The sequence below is a fragment of the Aphelocoma coerulescens genome, chromosome 1A (assembly GCF_041296385.1).
Source record: "Aphelocoma coerulescens isolate FSJ_1873_10779 chromosome 1A, UR_Acoe_1.0, whole genome shotgun sequence".
Lineage (NCBI taxonomy): Eukaryota > Metazoa > Chordata > Aves > Passeriformes > Corvidae > Aphelocoma > Aphelocoma coerulescens.
Window position 1 is genome coordinate 79157691 of NC_091014.1, and position 21057 is coordinate 79178747.

General features: G+C 40.5%; 1 protein-coding gene across 8 annotated transcripts in view; it reads right to left on the reverse strand.

Moving 5' to 3' along the window:
* The window catches only part of ERC1 (ELKS/RAB6-interacting/CAST family member 1), a 282351-nt gene that overhangs the window by 160483 nt on the left and 100811 nt on the right, over window positions 1-21057 (reverse strand). For 5 of the 8 annotated variants that reach the window (XM_069003679.1, XM_069003676.1, XM_069003674.1 and 2 more), the window contains 4 exons: window positions 18293-18430; window positions 16434-16574; window positions 15231-15371; window positions 4733-4926 (listed from right to left, as the gene is read on the reverse strand). In XM_069003679.1, the coding sequence (XP_068859780.1) occupies window positions 4733-4926; window positions 15231-15371; window positions 16434-16574; window positions 18293-18430 (614 nt within the window). Of the gene's footprint in view, window positions 1-4732; window positions 4927-11856; window positions 11893-15230; window positions 15372-16433; window positions 16575-18292; window positions 18431-21057 lie in introns of all 8 variants that reach the window. The other 3 variants (XM_069003675.1, XM_069003672.1, XM_069003671.1) reach the window with 1 other exon arrangement.

The following is a 21057-nucleotide window of genomic DNA, read 5'->3' on the forward strand; positions in this document are numbered from 1 at the left end:
GGATGAGCAGTATACCTTTTGGCTGCTACAAATCAAAAGTTGGAAGGCTTCTTCATGAAAAGGACATCCTTAAATTCTTTTCAGGAAAACTCTCCAAATTCTCTTTCTTAAAATAGCCAGTAATTCCAGCTGTCCTTAACAGGACTGCTGGTATTCCACAGCTGAGTGCTGTCTTCCTTTGTTCCCAAAGCAAAGTTTCCTTTAGGCAAAAAAAAACAAACCCCGTGTCCTTACAAGAACTGCCTATCTTATGTAGTGAGCATGCCAGCAGGCCAAATGAAAACCAATTTTAAGCCTGCAACTGGAACCAGGACTTCCATACATATTCACTCAATGCTTATTTCTGGAGCAACATATACAGATATACCTACTGCCACCTCTAAGTATAAAGCCAGTTCTTATTTGCACAGTGTGTGCACACAAACAGATCTGTGTATAACTACCCATCTGAAGGCTGTGATGGCCATGTCCCAGATAAGGAGCGTTACTTTTTGATTGTTTGTTTTCTTATTACAGGATAGTCATCACTATAAACCTCAAGAATAAGTCAATACTGACCTCTATCAATGACACATTTGAGAACACTTGAACACTGAGTTTTAGCTGGTTCAGGCAGAACTGGTAGCAGAGATTAGAACCAAAGGTAAAACACAGCAAGAGAATTAGAATTAAAAAGCAACAGCTTCTGTCAGGTTTAAATCAGGGAGAACAGCAGCAAACCTCCTTTGGACTGTGGTCACAACCAGAACTTGTATTTGACATAAGCAGTTCCTGTTTGACCTAAGGAAAAAAGCAGAATTGCAGCAGCCCCAAACAGCAGCAGCAGCAGCAGCAGCAGCAGCAGCAGCCGGGCAGCCAGCGGCGACATTCCAGCCCGGAGGAAACAGAAGCCTTGTAGGGCACTCACTTTCCCAGGAAGTCCCACACAAACCCCCCTACGTGTTGCGGTGCAGGGACCGACACCTGGTAGGGAGGGTGCAATTTGCGGGAGCCGTGCTTTCTGAGGAAAGGCACAGTCACAAACACCCCCCGGACAAAACAAAACAACACAACTCAGGGGACCGGGGCGGGACGGGACAAGTGGGAAGAAAAAAGCGAGGAAGGAAACAGAACACAAAATGAAAAGTTACAGAGAGACAGGAGGTTATGGAATGGCAATACAAAAAGCAAACAGTTAGTTACAAAGAAGTGAATAACCAGACAGCTACAAAACCCTGTACACCACCACAATAGGGAACAGAAACAAAACTTACAGGGCTGTTCACCCAAGAAGGAATGTGAACTTAGGGCCCACCTTCCCATAAGAAAAAGCAAAATCCTCCCCACAAAGAATATATACCAATGAGCTCATGCATTCAACCTTGTGTTGACTCGAGAATATTTTCCAAACTTTTGCATAGCATGCACCATACTTAACACTTCTTTTTTAATATCTTTTGTCCCATTCACTGCTGTCAAACAACGTCTCCCCCTCAGTAATTGCAACAGCTACTGAAGAGTGGAAGCATTTCCCTCTTTATGTTAACTTAAACACAAGGCAGCTTTGCCTGCACTGAAAAGGCTTAAGAGAACAGTTTCCTGCTTTTGATTTCATCTTCCCCTCCCTACTTCTCTCTGCTCCTCTATGCACACCTCCCTAACAGGCGATGCATCCCTTCTGTGGATGAAACTGTGACACCATTTCTCTCTCCCTAACAATGTGTGGTCTAGTTGTCACACAGAACTAGCAAAAGGGAAAACTGCAGGGAAGAGAGACTCTCTCTTTTGAAAAATCCCATTTTTTTTTAGTACAGTTATTCTCTGAATGTGACTTATTTCTTTTCATCTTGCTCCACGTGGAATACTGACTGTTTCTGATAGGCACAGCAATATTTTCTGTTCAGCTTGCTGACAATTGCTTCTGCAGGCACTAAGGTTCTTTGCACAGCAGAGTTTGATCAGCTGTAGAAGCATTAGAAGTCAAGATAATTTCTAGCTCGCTCTGCATGGACCACAGTTTAGGAAAGACTTTTAAAAAGCAAAATTATCTCATTTTTTCCTGGAAACCAAAACTCTTCTAGCTCTAAAACATGCATGTAACATGCCTGGATATATAACTTCAGCCATGAAAGAATATTTTATAAACAAGCCTTGTAGATAAAAGCAGGACCAACCTATACATTAAATAGGTGTGATAAAATCTCTGCTTTATGCAAAAACTCACAAGAAGGAAGCAAGCTTCCAGGGAATAGTGGTTTGGGGGAGCGGTTTGGGGGAGCAGTTGAAAACAACTAAGGTCAAATAGAAATTCTGACAATTATTCAGAAAAAGAGAAACTACTAATCAAAACCTCACTATAAAGTATCTGGAACTTTCTATCTCTTGCTCCAGTGCTGTGATTATATTACAGTGCCACCTGAAAAATCATTTCAGGTGTTGATACTTTGCTAATTCACCACACTAACAATATCCAGATGAGATCTCTAGGTGGGGAAGACCTTTTCTATTTCCACTTATAGTGGTTATAGAACATGAATATTCTTAGATTTTTTTCCCTCCCCGTCTTGCTTTGCTCAGCCTGCTGGCAGTCACACGATGACAAAAGCAGTCTTTTCTTTTACAGAGTCAAAATGCCTATTCTAATTACTAGAAATAAGAGAAAACATATTCTGTCTTATCTCAGTAGTGGTAGAAAAGATAAGTTAAAAAGAGAAGAGGACCACTCTGTTTTTTTGTAAGACTGAAGAACAGGTGATAAGAAGGAATGGATAAAACTGAATAGTCAAAGTATTTACCAAATTGTTATGGAATGATGTCTGGTCATTTGGGGGTTTTATGCTTTCATAGTAAGACTTTGGTCTGTGGCTGAAACAGCAAGAAACTAACATGTAACATGACAAACAATAACTGCTTTGCAGATCTCTTTTCTTCTTTTCGAAGAAAAAGCTTGATTTCTAACTCTTTGAAGATGGTGAAATTGCTTATATCTATAAAAGAGGAGACCCATTTTAATTTCTCTTCATTCTTGTTTTTCCTTTGCAGATTATCAACTTTGTTTATAGGCCACTTGTGTCTATTCAGTTTGATGCTGCAAGTCAAATTGTGATTAATTTCTGAATGCTAATGTAAATAAAAAAATCAGCTTTCATTAAAAGCATATGTAAGAAAATTCTTTTCCTGCCGTTTCAATCTCTCTAGGAATTAGGCTGAGGAATAATTCATATTTCTGACTTCCTTTTCCTAAACAGTAGTTACTTCTCCACTAAGAAAAAATAATTAGGAACTATGAACACATTTCTTCCCCCTAGTCTTTCTTCTATCTTTCTCTGCTTGTACCTGATCCCTGGTCAACTTGCCTGCCCTGAAGAGAATGACATGGTGAATGTCACACCTGAGATGGGGACCCCAACAGGACTGAAAAAATCACACAGCCAAATGACTTGTAGCTTTTTCATGTCTATACTCATTCAACAATATCAACCTATTGCCTGAATGTTCTGCTGATTACATCATGTACCGAAGGGCTCAACAATGCATCAATTAGGAAAAAAGGGAAGACACTTAAAAATAACATATCCTCACTTTTGGGTGTTTGAGCTTATGCCATAGGTACGAAGAATTTTGGTTAAATAAAACAACTTAAAGAAAACTAACAGGATGTTGCTTACAGTCACAGAGAGAGAAGAAACAGCTGGCAAGCTGAACTGTTCCAGAGCTCTGTGCATTTCAAGGAAAAGGGAATGGACTCCTTAGAAAAGAATTTTTCAAATCATTCAGAAGAGGCCATAATTTGACAATCAGCAAGCCATGAAAAATAACCACTGAATGCAGAGCCTGAAATGTCCTCTATTTAGCTGCCTTAATCTTCCTGACACTAAATTTTAGAGTAGTTAAATAGTGAAAAGACAGAAACTAGAAAGACTATTCTGGCACTAGGCAAATGGGAATGATCAAATTTCCATTTTGCTGCTCCAAGTTAGTGAATTTTCATTGGGAATGGTAAAGTAAACAAAAAACCCCAAACAGGTATTACTGCCCAGAAGTTCGCTCTTGGCCCACTGTAAGATGACAAAATGACAGAATACACTCTAACTCAGGTCTTTCCCAAGATCTACTACTTATAATTGTGACACAAATGTCATTAAACCATAATAAATTGTCATTTTTGTTTAGGACATTATAACCTTGAAAAAAAAATCTGAGCCTCCTGGCTCCAAGAGAAAGATGAAAAATGCTGTAAAGTGCTGAATCGAGTTTTGCTTGGACAAAAGCAAATCTGCTCATCAGGCTTCACTTGGACCCAAGTTTACCTGTGTCCCTAACACTAGAAAGAGTTATGAGGTCAATTATCAGAAGAATCTGAGTAACTAGTATCACAAGTTCTTAAAAATAATTTTTCTTATTTGTTTTTGTGAGAGCCAGGCTCGAGGAGTTTATTGTATCAAAACAACAAACTGTTTTACAAACACACCAAAATGTCAGCAGCTTTTCCTACCCTCTCCATTCCCTTACAGCTCTATTTAGCCTTCCAGTTCTACCTATACCAGGCCTGGTTTTGAGCAGCCAGGTAAGGAAAGCACATGGTAAAACACCCTCTTCCTTACAACGTAGCACAATAAAGGACCAAAGATAGAAGAACTCTAAACAGACTTTCCCAAAACAGGAACTCTGAGGTTTTTAAGAAAAGAAAAATTACTTATCTCTAACATTAATCAGCTCTTTTGCTCCTCTTCTAACCTTATACCATCCTCACCTTTCCAGTTCTGCTATCTTCTTATCCTTATCATTCTTCTCATTTTCCATCTCTTTCAAGATCTCCAGAAGACGATCCACTTCAGCCTGAGCCTTGCCAGACTCTTCCCGATACCGTGTTACCTCTCTTTCCAGCTGCTGCATGCGGTCACTCAGCTCTGGACTGGCCCTTGCCTCCAGGGTTGCCTCATGAGCCTGTAAGAAAAGGGTTCAAGAAAAAAACACTTCATTCACATGTATGTATTTTACAGGTTCTGTGACAATTCCAAAGTTTTATCTATTCCAATTCCAAAATGCTATCTAGATACCTATTTCAAAATGGCAAGATTAATGATTACACAGGAAAATGCAAGTCCTATTCTACTTTTAAGTATGGGAACATACTTTGCAGGAAAAGAACATTTTTTTTTAAATTTAGGTTTTTTTAATTCTGCCCTTAAAAATTACATGATTTTTAATCTGGAACAGAATCAAAAAAGAAGCAGAAATATGAAAAAAAGTTTAACTTCTTTCAAAGAAAAGAAAATTAAAAGCACATGTGAGTGTAAAAGTTCCTAAAATACACTTCTTAAACAGGGATAGGACTATAGATTCAGTTATTTGAGGTATGTTTAACCTACATATTGTAGAAAAAGAAATCACAGGTTAATAGCCTTCAATAACTACATCAATATGCAAAGTGTCAGACATTTGCACAGATGGTGCTGATGTGCTTAAGCCCTTGCTAGTTCTGTGAGCCACACAGACCAGGGTTAATGAGTATGGCTACCTACTGAAATTATCTTTGTTTAGTTATCTAGGAAATACATTTTTCAAAATCAGGCTATTGGGACAAAGTGTACCAGAGGACTGAGGATAACATGATCACGATGAAGAGATTGTTTAGGGTTGTTTTCTAATGGCTTGGTTTGTTAGAAAAATCACTAATTCATTAGTAAAATTAATTCAAAAGTTCCCAAGCATGTAAGAGACAGGAAGAATGTAGTATTAATGCTGGAAATTAAACCAGCAGACAAAGGACTATCCTTCTTCTCTCACCCTGCCCCTCTGCTCTTGGATCTTGAACTGCAGTTTGATCTCAATTAAAGCTGTTTCAGAATTGCTCAAAATTGCTTCAGTGAACAGCAAGTTTGATGGAGCAATTCTGCTGATCAGGATTGCCTGCAAAACCTAAGGCCTTGCTCTTCTCGAAACAAACCTACAACAGGAAATAAGACTACAGACTTTTCTTCCCTCTGTGTGCAGCTGTGGAAAGTTGTTTTACAAGCTGCCAATGTTCTGCTCCAAAGCACACTAAGTCTAGATCTGATAGTATAGGACTCTGTTGCTTTTAAAGGTAATTGGAGAGAACTGCAGCAGTATAAAACTCAGGGCAGAAAGCTGCTGCTTCCAAGGAACCAAATCGCAAAATTACATTTGGCTAAATCTGTTTAGTTATTCAGTAAAATAAGACTGGAGGAAAATATCCATTCATTGACCCCAACATTTTTGCCTTGAAGTATCTAGTTTTTAATTAGCTTCTTTAAAGCCAAGGCCACATTCTAGTAGAATCCAGGAGACTTGTGGAGCAGAATATTCTGGGACTGAAGAATGTCTTGATGCCTGTCTTTACTGGGACTGACCTTGGGACAGATCTGGGTTTCCCAAACAAAGGAAAGGTTCATGTTCCAGGGCCTTGGCCCTGCAGCTCTTGTCTGAGGGTCAAAACTAAGCTGTTTTGGCTTTCTTTTTTCTAAAACAAGAATTCCAGAAAGCTGATTAACCTGGACAGTATTTTATCCTAGAACAAAATGTCTGGCACTCCCCAGGTCTCCCAGGCAGATGTCAGCAAGAATGCCCAATAACCAAAATTCGTGGAAGAGTGGAACCCTTTCCTGAGGTAATGCATTTAGGAAGGTTTCAAAGGCTCCCTACTGCTGAGTGACTTTCCAGTCAAGCCCTGACACTCCTGTGTCACTGAACTGTAAGAGTGAAAATCCTGCTTCTGGGCTTCTCCCTGAGACCTGGACGCAAGCGCATCCCTGGTGAGCCTGGAAGCTTTGTGAAGCCTTTTGGAGTTAGGGCTGTCAATGCTTCCAGATTCCTTACTGCCCCATAAGCACTTCAAATTACAACACCCTTGGAAAGGGCTCTCCACAGCAAGTGGAAGTGTAATTAATGCCCTGCCAAGAGGATGCAGACTCCAGGAGGACGTGGCAGCAGTGAGTAGGACAAGTGTGTCAGCTCCATGAACAGCTGCGAGCACCAGGGGACATACTTGGCTTTGGAAAGAGTGTTGGTTGGTGTTTCTGAAATGCTTTTTTGGGATTTCCAGCCTGCGGGAAATCTGAAATACTTGATTTAATTTCCTTTTCAACTATACCTTAAATTTCAAAAAACTCCTCCAATCCTTCCTTCTCAAATACAGGGAATTGGGAATACTGTTTTTGGGGGGGCACCTGTACATCTTCTGAGGGCATCTGCATTCTCCTAAGAGACACTATGTATAGAGTTAAGTGTGGTTTTCACCAGACAGAGCCTCAGTTCTTCCGTACTGGCTTTAGGTACGTTTCCAACATCTCAAATTGTTTGTTTTAACAACTACTCCTCCAGGCTCTTTAAAGCCACCCAAAATACATGATCAGATAATCAAGAAACTTCTTTTAAAAGAAAGCAAAGTTAGGCTGTTAGACTGGCTTATAAAACTCACTAATTCAAAAGAAGTTATAAGACCTAATGCAATTTGACTGTCAGAACAGCCCTGATTTATTTTACTCTGCTAATAAAAGCATCTCCACAACAACCCAAGAGACACTACTGAGAAGAGGAAATAAATTTTCTTTTCTAGAGAATTAGCCAACAAGTCAGTGTGTCTGGTTATTATAGAACCAAAGGGCTATTTACACGACATAAATTATTAGTCAAGACACATAACACATGTTATTTGTATATAATGCACATAAGTACGGATACTTTCACCTAACACAAAGGGAACGTTATGGGATATGGTGTAAACTGGAGACCACTTCCTGCAACGTGAGTTACTGACTGAGGGACTTTGGTCCATTTCGTGGGTTTTGTACAAAATACGTGTTTCACGACCATATCTAAAATCCTGCTGGATTCATTTATTGTATAAGAGAGAAAACCAATGCATTTAGAGGTTTCCCACAAACTCACATGAAGATCTGGAACACATGAAATTGGCTACCTTCCCAATGCAACACTGTGCAAAATAATTCATCTTGGTTTTTTGCTTTAACCAAAAAGCTAACCACAAATAATGAATTCCTATATTCACAGTAAAAAAGCCCACATACAACTTGCCCTGCCCACCAAAGGTGTACAAAAATTCCAAAATAAGTAGTAATTTAATTTTTGAAGCAGAATCAACATATAAAGTGACAAATGCACCAAGAGTTTCTGCTGTATTAAGAGACTATAGGAAGTGTGTTTCCCAAAGTTTGACTTTCATCTCTGCCTGACACAGGATTTGCAAATCTGCTCTCTTTTAGTGATATGATAACGTATAAAAGAAGCATGATAAAAATTAAATCTTAAAAGTGAGCTTGCTGAGAGTGAAGGGAACACTGAACTTCCTCATCTACACAGGCCATTGAGTTTACCTGATTACAGGCTCTTTAAACCCTTTGTTACTACTGACCCTGTCATTAGCTCTCTGTGTTCCTGTGTGGTATCAAACAGGGGAATTTAAGAGCACAGCCCAACTTGCACATTTCATTCTGCACTGATCTGCATAAGAAACAGTCACCTTTTAGCTAGAAGGCAGCACCCTCTTAAGCTATGTTTTTATTAGCAAAGCTCATGTGATCAGTATTAATCTTTGCCAGTGTGAATTCAGTTTCAAATTCTAAGTGGTTCAGGACTGAGAACAGGTTAAGTTTACTACCCTGGATATGCTCTCACAGTTCTTAAGAGGGACTATAAACTAAGAGGTGGTTTAACAGCTTTCTGCTTTCCTGCTCTTAGCCATCATTTCCCATCTGGAATGTGGTAAGTGATGGGGTGACTGCTTCAGGTACCTACAGAACGTAAGAAAGAGTGCTTGTTCCTCAAATAAATAAATGTACTATAACTTCTATTGCTTCCACAGAAAATCAGCTGACAAAGCCAACTTCTACAACTAAAACAAAGATGACCAATGTTTCACAGAAATAGCCACTATTTACAGATGGAGAGGAGTGGAAGACAAAACACATTAAAAAGAGTTTTCTAAGTTGATATTTCTTGTGCCAAAAACCTGTTTTTTAAGAGGTAAGATAATCTTACACAGCTTAAAGTGTGCCAGAGACCGGGAACAAAACAATGGTACAGATCTAATTTAAAGGTTCTAACACGTAACTAAAAATTCCAAACATTATGACCAAGATTCCAAATCAATATTCCTAAAATATTAACTAAATCAAACAGCAAATAATTCACAGCAAACACTTTCTACTTTTACCTATGAATTGAGACAGTAAATTCAGTTTAACATTTCACATACTAATGTTGCCAAGAACTTTTGGCCATGAAGTAAAAGTTCCCAAGAACCTGAAATCCCATTTTAATCCACCCTCCTACCTCCAAGGGTGCCTCATGTCTCCTAAAAATAGTAAATGCACACAAAAATACAAAAATATATTATGATTATTTACTGCAAAAGACAAACACTTCACCCAACTTCTGTACTTTTCCTACCACAAAGGCAGAAATTCAACTGATAAAACATTTGTGCTGTCTTCTATCATGTCTTTATTCGTTTTAACAAAACTGTAAATTTAAATAACAACCAAACTTTCTCCTCCTTTAGTTCCACAGCTCTACACACCACAAACTGTAAACAAGCTTTTTGAAAAGGCTGTAATGGAAGTAAAAGGCTCAGGAAAATTCTCTGATATACTATGTACAGTAAACTTGAGTCTGTCGCAGAGTTATTTTTCTGTCTTTTAACCATCTCTACATGGTTAGTCTTTGTTCATGTAACTGCAAATTTCTGACACTGAGTAAGCAAGTATTCAGCTGGAATAAATTCATAAATTATTTCCTTTATGAAAAATCATAAAGAGATGAAGAGAGGAAGATGCCTCAAGAGAGGCCATGTCCATTGCCTAACCAAGTGATCTCTTCAGAAAGACACGAGTTCCCATAGATGTCATTAGACATTAACAATTTGCTCTCTTGGGATTCACCCCAACACAAAGAGTGTGTAAAGTCAGGAGGGAAATGCCCCCAGGACATCTCTCTTTGTGAGTGCATTTCAACCCACTCACCTGCCTACTCTGACCTGGGCCTTGCTCACTTGACCACAGGCTGCCACTATTTTACAGAAACAGGACTCAAGTAATGAACAGATACTTAGTCCCAGTTTTTGGATATTCAGTGTATGGCTCTATACTTTGATTATTCTGAACATGACAAAAAAAATCCCCAATTTTCTTTCTAGCATGCTAATCACAACTAATCACTTCTTAACACCACCAGTGGGAAATAAGGATGCATTATTATACCTGTTGTTCAGGGGAAAAAGAAAAATGCAAATACATCCTGCCTTATTCACTCAATGCTTTCCTACTATCAAAAAAAGTATTTTATCATCTAATTTCTCTAGATGATTGTCATCTTTATCATATATATCTGGCTCACTCTTGGAGCATTTGTCATGCAATATTGAAAACAGCAAGACTAGCAGGCAATAATTTAGTTATGAAATGCTATACAAATTACCTCACAAGGAAAAATAACAAAGACCACACAGTGTGGCATTGGCCATTTCCTAAATTTTGAATATTTAATTTTTCAAAACAAGTTTTATCTTCACAAGTTTTTCTGGGAGGGGTAGGCTTAATTTTTTTAGGTATAAGAATATCAGGGAGAAAACCTCTCCAGCTTTCCACTGCATGAGATGATGCTGACATTGTCATGCACAATCATCAGGATGGAACATTAAAAGCCATCACAGAATCATAGGATGGTTTGGGTTGGAAAGGTCCTTAAAGATCATCGTTCCAAACTCCCTGCTGTGGGCAGGGACACCTTCCATTAGACCAAGTTGCTCAAAACCCCATCTAACCTGGCCTTCACAAAGCCTCTTGTACCTTATCCTGTATGTTTGCTATATCATCCTGGAGAATAAAATGCAACGTTTGGTCCCATATCTTCTATTTTCTGACTCCAGAGTAATGAGTCTCAAAAAGTTTGCACGCTGTTAAAAGATTTTGTAGAGAATGTGCTCTCCTGACACAAATTCTTCTGCCTATTTGCACCAACTAACAACCTTTTTGTATTATATCTCATTTTCCCAACTTCTTATTGACACTATTTAGCCAGGTTTAAATAATTTCTGATGTGGGATGCCACAAAAACTGAACTATTGCAAGCCCCAGCATTTCTCTGACCCTCAGACAATGACTGTCAGGATAGGCAACTATATTGACCCTGAACATTGCCAAGAGTAACACAGGTATCAGACTCCTGAAAGTTCTGTAACACCATTTTTTATGCACAGAGCCACAAAAGAAATCTCTGATGAAAACCACCTTGGATTACGTAATTTACAGTGTCAAGACATTATTATACAAACACTCCTTGACAGGAGTGCTCTTTGACATCAAACAGGAGGCTGGAAATAGGATCCAAAATTAAACTGACATAGTACCAGCGAGCTTAATGGTTACACAAGTTTCTAAGCAATCTTTCACTTGCTGTAACTTGGTTGTTATTTGGAATGTGCTGCTGTACCCAGTGTTACAGAACGCTTTCACGCAAGAAGCTTGATTTGCATGGAAATTCTACCTTCTTGCTCTGAAAATGCACAGACAATGGAGAGGACAGAAAAGCTACAGGACATTTCAAGCACTAGCAGCAAAGGGAAACAAAAACACTGACACAAAATTAAGCTGTCCAAACAAAAATGCAGTTAGACCAAGGCAGTCAAACAGTGAAAACATCCCAGAAAGCTTTTTTGAACACAACGGGTCAGACATCCCACTGCTTTTTGTTTGTATCCATACTATCCATACCCACTACTAAAGTAATTCACCAGTACACTCTGTGTAGGCCCCACTATAAAAGCACAGGAATACACATGCAACATAAAAAATTAAATGTGCCGGCAACAGCCTCTCAGATTGCCAGGGAACTTACTAGCTTGGATGGATGACTCAATAAAACTTCAGGGTGCTGAAGGGAGAAAGAAGATAGGAAAAGATGGAGAAAATTTGGGATAGGAACAGTGTGAGAGAGAAAAAGAAAAGATGCAACAAGAAAAGAATTTAAAATAATAACTGCAACATTAATTTACTAAGACGACAGAATCTTAATTAGTGGTTTTATCATGCATTACTACTCAGCTTTTGGAACATGAGAAACGTGCAGAGTTACTCTCATGCAAGTTCCAAATTTCCTCTTGATTTTTTCAGTGTAACACATTTGTCCAGCCCCCACATATTTAATTGTAGTTCTTTGTTTGGGTTTACAGATGAGTTTCACAGATTGAGAAGGACTTTGATTCCTAGTGCTTCCCTTGAATCAATTTCAAGACAGCTGAATGGTTTAGAAAACTAATTCAGTAACTGACACTATCTGAATGCTGAACACAACTGCTGGGTCTTCACTTTTATTGTTATGAGGCATCCTGATTTCCCTGGGAGCCCTTTTCTTTCTAAGTTGAATGCATCATTTTTTGTCCCTTCTTTGAAAAAAAATACATCAGCTGAGAACAAAAAACAGTCTCATCTACCAATATTATCAGCAATATTTTCAGTTGTGGGAGGAAATCCATGTTCACAAAAATAAAAAGCAGCAGAGTCTGTATTAGACTAGCCAAGCTAATTCTTGGGAAAGGTAGAATTTGGATCAACGCTTCATTCAGTCCTTTTTTTCCCTGTTTTTTGAAAGATACTATCCTCCTGAATTTGAAGAAAGAGCACCACAGCAGGAAAAAAAGCAACCTCTGTGTGAGCCTATTGAATCTAGAGGTATTTTCCTGGCAGGGAATCACTGGTAACATTTTCTGATGAAAAGTTCCTAGAACTGCAGCAAGGGGAAGTTTGTTAACATATGGTTTTGGACTCTTTCTTCTCCCTAAAAATAACGAGTATATCTACAGGGAGAAAAACTATGCACTGGAAATGAAGATGGACAAAAATCCACCCATCTTTCCTGGAAAACTTCTAATATTAGTTGGTCTCTCCCAGATTATAAAAACAAAATGAAACAAAGTACACTGGCTGGGAAAGACAAGACAGAAAACACTGGGAAAAGAGTATCCTGAAGAACAACAACTAAAGGAAAATTTATTCACTGTAAAACTAATACATTAAAATACAAGTTTGGAAAAAGAGTTTCCTAAAGAAAAGAAAAACCACCACAGAGCATAATAGCACTTCACAGAAAAACAGGGAGAGAACCTCCTGTGTGTGATTTGCCTCTAATGACTCCATCTCAGCCAAAATGAAGACAGGACACCAGGCCATGTGAACTCAACAGGGATTTATGAGTTGCTTTCAGCCTTCAGAATCTCCCAGTGCATCTCCTGCTGGCAGCAGGACGACAATTCAGCACAGAAGCAGCAAATGTAGAATAATTAGAACATTAAGCAAACGGATTTGCATAACCATGGTATTATTATTTGAAAAAACTACCCCGAATATGAAAAACACTGCAGTTTTAGTCTCTAAGTCAAGGATCAATATAAAATAGTTATTAGTGAGAAGAGCAATAGTGACAACAAGAAGTGGATACTTCAAGTGAGACACTGGAGACTAAAAATATATCAACAACTTTTCAGCACCCTTGTGCTCCACTCAGTTAATATTTTTGTTTAGTGTAAAGTCAAATCCCTTTTACAGAAAAAGTGGAAGCTTGTATGGTTCATGATTTCTCTGAGGCTCACTGTTTGGGGGTTAGCATGAGTTTTTTTGCAAGGACTACCCAATTCTTTTTTATTTAATGGCTTAACAGTAATCCAGGTCAGTCTCTTCTGCCAGCTTAACTTCTGGGCTAATAGATTTAACTGAAAGTACTCAAACTGTTCGCTGGGAATACGAGGCAAGGGAAAGAAGATTGATGTTAGACACATCTCCATTCAAACCGTGAGGGAAGCAACCTTAAAGAAAAAGCTTTTAGCCATTTACTCCTAAGAGCTACCTGAGAACTTCCTTCCTGCACGTCTCTCATGAAAATCTGCACTAAGATAATAAAACTCAACAGAATGAACCTCTAATTCAGTTTTAAACTGAATGCTCTTACGTAGCCATTAGTTTTAAGGTTAATTATGGCAATTATTTGCAATTGTTAACAATGCAGATGTGTAAAACTGAGTTTTTAGAAGCTTTAAAATGGACCTGGATTATCTGTCATAATGGAACTAATCCATCTTGAAAATGTCAAACTGCCTGGATAAATATCTGCAATGCATTTAAAAAGTGAAAGCCTTTAAAAATAATTTTTTTACTTCTGTGCAAGCTACAATAAAACCCATTAATAAAATAAAAACAGTTGGAAAGAAGGTTATTAAGGAAATATGTAAATTTACTACAGGTATAAAACATATTCAAGTGAATGTTAACTATATTTTTTTGAGTAACTGCAAGTTATTCCACATAGGTAACGTAGGCTATCAGATTTTTTTTGGTTGTAGAACTGAAACCATCCTGACAATGATTTAGGTAGCTTCTCTGAATAACAAGATGCTCTAACAACCTCTGGCAAATCTTAGCTACAATAGATATGTCAACTCATTACCAGTAATGCAGGATGAAACTGCAACTCATGGCAGAGGTTTCAATGAAAGGGTCCTTCAGATCTTCTGAAATACCCACTGAAAACAGCCTGTGAGAGCTATTAAATGTGTACAGCTATCTTTTCTTGCTACTGTGCTCTGTTGATGCTGAATAACAGAACAGTTGATGCTGTGTGATAGAATGAAAAAGGACAAATATGGGTGCAGATATGCATATGCAGTTTCATTTACAGCTCTCAGCGGCATTAACACCCACCTCGCACCCACAGACAGGAATTCTAAACAGGTCTTAACTGATGACTCAAAATCACACACTTCACTGGTGGCACATTCTTTTCATTTGTTTTAATGCTTTCCTCTGGGCAGGGCCAACCATGCACCTGACTTTATCACATAAACACCCATAAGCATTGATAATTGGTATGTCAAATGTTCAGGTGTTATTTTTTTAGCTGTTACATCAAGTTAAGGGCACAATTGCTGCTATGAACTGTGCTGAAGCAGACTAAGCCTTAAATTCTTAGTACTTGTTAACAAAACAGCCAACAGCACTCTTACTGCAGTAAGTGAAATTCAAACTTAGCACAAGTGCCTGAAAGTTACTTTCTGATAGGCTTAGCTGGTAATATGGCTTGCATGGACACACCTTCACAGTTCCTGCTGAAAAGAAATTCACAGAATTTGCTCTTAAGACCCAAAGTTTTCTTTGTAGTCATGGGCAATGTGTTTAGAACTGTATGCTTGCAACACATACATAAACACCAACTAAGATTACCTTCTTCAACTGTGTTTCCATCTTCAAACATTCTTCCTTTTTCTGTTCTAATGCAATTTCCAGTGTCTTGAGTCTTGAATCTTTCTTCAGTCCTGATGAAGCTAATGATGAAGCATGTTCCTTAAGATCCAGTAATGATGTCTAAATTAAAAGATGTGAAATAATTATCAAGTAAGTGCAATAGCTGGTTTCGATTCTGTCTTTCTTTTCCTCCTATCCCTTCACAGTATGTTCAGAATCTAATTTAGACCAACATATTTTTTCAGGATGTTTATGTCACTGACTTAAGATCACTTGCATTAATTCAGGCTTTCAGGATCAAAATAAAACCTTGTCTAAATTAATTTTAAAATAATTTTTAAAGATGGACAATTCTGTAAACTGGAACTTGTGCTCCTGTGACAGACATGTTTAAGAAAAACTGGTTTTCAATAAAATAGTATTTAAAATCACATGTGGTTAGAAGATTTAGCCACTGGGAGAGTTGAAAGCCTTTCTGTACAGCTTCCATGGGGTAAAACTGATTCAGCCACCTTACTCCAAAAGACATCTCAACTTCTTTCCTTCTAAACCATTTTTGTGTTGTTTCTTTTTCCCTGTCAAACGCTGACTTCCATGTAGACAGAATCTCAGTACTTTCGGGTACATACTTTTGTATTGTTTTACTTTGAGTTTTAAAAAAAGATTGTAAGTACATGAGAGAAACAGAGAACATTTCTATTTCTCTCATATAATTAAGGTTATTTGTCTAGCCAACTGGCTCATTACCAACAATCAATTAATCAAAAAAAGACTCGAGAGTCTAAAGAACTAGCTGTGTTGTTTGCATAAAGGAACAAACATTATCCTCATGCTTTTGGCACTCATAGCTTTGATCAGCCTCTGCTCTTTCCTCCCCACATTTAGACAGGGCTTGTTCTCAGCCTTCCGTGCTCTATAAGCACAGCTCCAGTCAATGCCATCACTGACCATCAGTCAGTCACTACTAATAAGATTAACTGCTGCAAACAAGGGGATGGCCGCTATCCCTGAAAAGGTGGTTCTGAAACACTGATGCTTTGCAAATTCTCAAATGATGTATTTTACCAGATCAGCTTTGTTGAAGGACAGTTACTATAAAGAAACAGTTTTCTTCACCTCAAATGTAACACAATCATAGACAACAAATAATTCTATCACAATAGATTCGTGTTGCTGGTCAACCTCTTTCTCTGTGAGATCTCCTTGTAAAATGCTGACTCTTTCTTTCAGGTCCTTAATGTCTTTCTTGTAGTTGTCGATCTCTTCCTGTTTTTCTCGTTCATCTCTGTCACGCTGCTCCTTTAGACGCTCAATGGTCTTTTCCTGACAAAAGAGAGCACTCTGTGAAGGAAATCCCTCTTAGTCAATTCAACTTCTAAGGCTTCTTATCACAACACTTCTGACACACTTTAAACGAGGAGGAGTTTATTGCCATTTTCTTTTCTTTACAGTTGTAGAGATGCTCAAGAAGGAGAAAACTTCTTGAGGAAGTTTTGAGTTGTAGAGATCCTCAAGAAGGAGAAATCTATGGATTCACTGCTGTGAAATACCTGCAGCACTGTGAATACTGGATCCAATACTGTGAATGTCTGGATCTCTCAAAGTTCACAGTGCTGTTACAATGCAACCCAATTCATCTGGTTCTGATTATCAAAATTAAACTAAACCAGGATGTATTACATATTGATTCGTGGCTTATTTAAATCTCATTTTTTTCTAAAAGGTACAGTTAAATCTGTGGTCCTTCAGAGAAGAAGGGGTGTAGTGCCTATGAGACACTGGAATTTATATACAGTAAGAAAAGGCAACAAAATAACTTTTGAGTGACCATATATCAATGGAGCTTTGGTTATCTTGGAATCTGAAGGGATGCAAGCAAATTCCCCAAACTCAGGTAAAGTTTAACCATAATTCATAGAATCTGAGAGGCTAAAGGAGCTCTAGCCCTGCTTCTGCGGGAATCACGAGAAAAACACATATAGTTACTCCAAAAAAAGTTGTCCCAGCAAAACAGAATGGGGAAGTCTCCCGAAAATCGAGCATTAAAAAGCCTCAATTGATCAGGACGATCCCCGCGGCTCCAGCCTGGGAACGCCGCCGTCCCCGCCTCAGGGCCGCGTCCTGCAGCGCCCCCTAGCGCGGAGCGCGCGCCGCCGGGGCCGCGGCCGGCCCGCCCTGCACGCGCAGCCCGGCAGGGCCCCCGCAGCGGGCACCGCGCACCGCCCCCGCACCGCCCCCGCACCGAGCACCGCACCGGGCACCGCCCCCGCACCGCCCCTGCACCGAGCACCGCACCGGGCACCGCACCGGGCACCGCACCCGCACCGGGCACCGCACCGGGCACCGCACCGGGCACCGCCCCCGCACCGCCCCTGCACCGAGCACCGCACCGAGCACCGCACCGGGCACCGCCCCCGCACCGAGCACCGCCCGCGCACCGCCCCCGCACCGGGCACCGCCCCCGCACCGAGCACCGGGAACCGCCCCCGCACCGAGCACCGCACCGGGCACTGCCCCCGCACCGCCCCTGCACCGAGCACCGCACCGGGCACCGCCCCCGCACCGCCCGCGCACCGCCCCCGCACCGGGCACCGCACCGGGCACCGCCCCCGCACCGGGCACCGCACCGGGCACCGCACCGAGCACCGCACCGCGCACCGCCCCCGGCACCGCCCGCGCACCGCGCACCGTCCCCGCGCCGCACACCGCGCACCGCCCCCGCACCGAGCACCGCACCGCGCACTGCCCCCGCACCGGGCACCGCCCGCGCACCGGGCACCGCACCGGGCACCGCCCGCGCACCGCACACCGCCCGCGCACCGGGCACCGCGCACCGTCCGCGCACTGCACACCGCCCGCGCACCGGGCACCGGGCACCGCCCCCGCACCGGGCACCGCGCACCGCCCCCGCACTGCGCACCGCCCGCGCACCGCGCACCGCCCCCGCACCGCGCACCGCCCCCGCACCGCGCACCGCCCCCGCACCGGGCACCGGCAGCCGAGCCGCTCCCGAGGGCACCGCCCGGGCTCTCCGCACCCACCTTCTCTGCCAGCGCTTCTTCCAGCGTGGTCAAGGCAGTGTCAGTGTTCGTGGTGTCGGCCTGCAAGGATTTCACTCGATCCTTTAAGCTGCTCATCTGCTTCTCCTTGTCTCTCAGCTGTTCTTGAAGATTTTCAATCTTGAAGGAAAGGAGTAAATTTTAAAGACAACAGCAAGCAAAACCATCCAAAATCATCTTAGGATATATTAAATGATTAAAATGATCCTTACAGCAAATGAGGTCTAATTCTTACAATCCCACATCAAGTACTGTAACCAAAACCATCAAAAAACCAAGGAATCGGTAATCTTTCCAACTATCAGGAAGAAATTCAGAGCCAGAAAGTCTAAACAGTAGTCACAAGAATAACATGATGAAAAGCTATTATTCCAAATTTCTGAGGATGTTGGACACTGTGTCACAGAAGGATGATCAACACATTAGCAAAGAAACACATCAAGGAAGGAAAGAAGCTGACAAAAACCTTACTGCATATGTAAACTAAACAAAACACGTGATAATTAAAAAGTTGTGAAGAAGTAAGTATTGTTTTAAGTATTTTCTTTGGTACCATCATATATTTTGCTACACGGGCAAGTTGCTTGCTCATCTTACATGGTGGCTTGCTATGTGATGGACTATCACAAAGTGCCATTCCCTCGGTAGAAAATGGCTCAGCCTTGTTTTCTGTAGGTGTAAAATTCCATCTATTTATCAGTTCTGAATATATCTTTTGATACACTGAGAAGACCTAATGCCAACCCCCTTTTATGCATATAAGCATCAAAAGAAACAGACATATTAACATGATGATAACCTGTCAAAAACAAATTTATCCACAGAGGAGTAAAGTGTACATAGATTTCTCAGTTGCTTCCTTTTTGTGTTGTTCTGACAAGTTCTTCTGGCATCAGCAAATGCACATCATAAACTAATGAATGACATGTGGCATGTAAGGTACCCGACTCCAAAACACTTGTAGCAAGATACTTTTTCAAAGACATTTGTAAGAAATACTGCAACCAGACAAGCCCAAAGGCTACCTAGCACCGTATTCATGTTGATAAATTAAAGCATTAACTAGCCTTTTGTTTCACCTCTTGAACAGCAGTTAGCAGCTGCTTGGTTACTGAAAATACAGCAACTATACTCAGGTTTTATTCTTCATCCCTGGAAAAACGGAGTTTCTGTGATTACAGAGCAAATGGCTCTGTAGACTTGTGCACTACTACTTTGCCATCTCTATTGAAATTACATCTGGAACACGGTAGGACATGGGGATTGGTTTATCTTTGCCACTAATTTCTGTTAGAAAAAGAAGTATCAGGCGTCCAAGCTCAAAACTGAATTTGGGCACAACACAAATGACATTAAAAAACAAAATTAAAGAGCACCAAAAAACCATAACCAGAGACATTTCATGTCAGTCAGAAAAAACTGTAAGAATTGAAAATTCCTTTTTTATACACTCATATCTGTTGTTTAATGCCTTGTTAGCATACACTTGCAGCCCATGGAGCTTCAGAAAGAGCCCCACGAGCTCTTACTGAAAAGTTCAGGTGCCCACATACAGGGCTGCCGAGGAGGAAACCTGCCCAAGAGTAGCTGCCTTTGACTTCAGCAGCTCCCAGTGTCATCAGCTGTCTGGACAGGCTGGCTGTTTAGACAGCCAACCATGAAAATATACTACAAAGAAGGCTGAGCTATTCTTAGACTCGTGTTTACTTCTGGAGGAGAAACATTCTCGCCAAAGGCTCTGACTGGCTGAAGAGGGGACAGTGCAGAGTGGCTTTCTGCTCTGAGCAAACCATACAGAAGAGGCAGCTAAATAATTCAGCTTCAGCATGTATTAAGGTGCTTACCAAGGCAGCACAAGCATTTTTTGCACAAGCCTAGTGTGCATTTTTGTGTTTCAATCCCACTGTTTGCTGTGACCAGAGTAAGATGACAGCTGTATGACAGCACTATGTATGACTGCTGCACCTCCCTGCTGCAACTGCACCCTCTGGGATTAAAATCTACCCAAACCAAAAACATGTATAAAGTGTGAACCTGTCTGTTCTTTCAGTCTCTCTGCATATTTTTCAGTCTGGAACAATGAATGATGGGGTTTGTTATCACTGAGGGAACAGCAGGTATGCCAAAATATTCCAAGTCATATCTAGGCACTACCTAAAAACCCCACTGTAGCTCCAGCTGTGCCTTTTGCAGGGTCAGATAACTGAAGGACCTGGCCCTTAGACTACAGAAAACTGGAACTGGCTTAGTGGGTCAAAACTGAAATATTTCTGTAATAATAGATGCAAAATTTCCCTATGAAATCACACTCAACAATAAATTGCCTTTATTCCATTTTTCTCCTAAATCTGCAATACTGTTCCAAATAATAAGTATAGGCTCTCCACAATGATATAATCTGAAAAAGAAAGCAAATGGTCTGCACTCTGTCCATACAGTTAATAAATGAAGAAATTTGCTCTTATGTCCTTGCAAGTAGTTTAAGAATCCTTTCAAAAAAGAATACACAATACATTCCTAACAAAAAAAAAAAAAGAAAGCAATTCTGAACAAATTCTCCAATAACTGGTGAAAATAAAACAGGTAACCAAAACAGGGTCTCTTTTCTACCAAAGGAAAGATAAAATAAACCTTAATGGAATCTCCAAGCCCTGTGGAACACAGAGAGGCACAAGGATTGAATGAGCACTGTTTACTCTTGAAATACTCAGAGATGATAAATCTCCTCTGAAATGTTCCACAAACCT